Source organism: Trichechus manatus, unplaced genomic scaffold, assembly GCF_000243295.1.
Source record: "Trichechus manatus latirostris isolate Lorelei unplaced genomic scaffold, TriManLat1.0 scaffold00207, whole genome shotgun sequence".
In the NCBI taxonomy this organism is placed as follows: Eukaryota; Metazoa; Chordata; class Mammalia; order Sirenia; family Trichechidae; genus Trichechus; species Trichechus manatus.
The window spans coordinates 1,071,477-1,072,866 of NW_004444143.1; the positions used below are offsets into that span (position 1 = coordinate 1,071,477).

A 1,390-nucleotide genomic window follows, 5' to 3' on the forward strand; every position below is an offset into this window, starting at 1 on the left:
AGACAGCTCTCCACACCCATCCCCTCCCAGAGGGCCACTTACGGGTATGTGTGAGGTGCTTCTTAAATAATCCCCAAGCACATAAAATTCTTCAGACCACCAGCAGGGAAGTAAGCACATCCTTAATTTTATTCCCTTTGTTCAACAGCCCTGGGTGTGTGTGCGTGTGCAGGGGTCTGAGACAACCCTCAGAACCATCAAGTAGAGGTCGTGAGTTGGTGAGCTGGGGTGAGATCCCTAACTCCTTCCTGACCGGTCGTGGTTTGTCACAATCATGGCAGAAGGAGTTTCTAAACGGGGGTCCCAGGCTTCTCACCGTCCATCGGGGTATCTTCCCAAATTCCTTCTCAGCGAAAAGTCTGCTCTTCTCAGAGTTAAATAACAGGAAAGGAGAGTAACCTCTGGGAACCAGGGGTGGTAATGTTGTCAGAGATCAAGAGGGGTGTCTCGGCCTCTTCTCCGTCCAGAACGGAGGCGTCCCCGCTCCCCATGCCTTCAGGTAAGGAGCTCTCAGCTTGACACTGTCCAGCCAGCGGGCGCCCCGGCCCACCGCAAGCCTTCAGGCAGGGAGTCCGACAGGTGATCACGCAGCGGGCATCCCGCAGTCCATCACGGGCCTCTCTCCCACGCCGTCGGGGGAGCTCTGAGTCCACTAATCGGTAAGCTAGGCGCTGAAGACCCCTAACCGTCCATTAGGAAGGCTCCCCAGCTCCCCCGCGCAGTCAGGTGTTCCCCCCGGCTCCAGCGAACGGGCTTTTCTGCCTGTCACCGCCCGCTGGGCGGTGTCTCCGGGGCCCTCGCGCCTTCGAGGTGACTCCTCGGACCGTCCCCATCGTCAGGCAGGCTCCCCGGGGCCCCCACACCGCCGGGCTCCCCGGGCGGGCCCCGCAGGCGTACGAAGGCGCCCAGTGCGGTGGCGTGGCCCAAGCGCAGCAGCTGGAGCTGGCGCCGTCCGCGGCGGTACAAGTACTCGATGCGCAGCACGTCGGAGCGCGGCAGGCAGGCGTGCTGGCGGAATTCGGCCCGCACCCTGGCCTCAGCGCCCGGCTTCCCGCGCCCGGCGCGCAGAAGCTCGCGGTACAGGCTCAGAACTTGCCTCTGCAGCCGGCTGGGCCTGCTCATGGCGGCCGGCGGGCAGCTGCCGCGCACCTCGGCCCCTTACACGGCCGCAGCAGTTAGCGAAAGCGGGAGGTCACGTGAACGCACGCTTCGGCTCCGGGCGCCTCTTCTCCCACCACCCCCCGCCTCCCGCAGAGCTCTTTCCGGCGCCGTCACGCCCCATTGGCTAGCGATGCCGTCACGTCACAATGGGTCGGGAGCAGGGGGCGGAGCCTCTGGCTCGCTCGCTGCAATCTCTGGCCCGTAGGAAGTCGGTGTTGTTGAGCGGATG

At 64.0% G+C, this 1,390-nt stretch overlaps 1 protein-coding gene across 1 annotated transcript; it reads right to left on the reverse strand.

The window, feature by feature from the left end:
- Positions 1-721: 721 nt before the first annotated feature.
- Positions 722-1,171, reverse strand: SDHAF1 (succinate dehydrogenase complex assembly factor 1). Its single transcript, XM_004388180.2, has one exon. The coding sequence runs from the start codon at positions 1,120-1,122 to the stop codon at positions 766-768; it is 357 nt and encodes a 118-aa protein (XP_004388237.1). The 5' UTR covers positions 1,123-1,171; the 3' UTR covers positions 722-765.
- Positions 1,172-1,390: the final 219 nt, after the last annotated feature.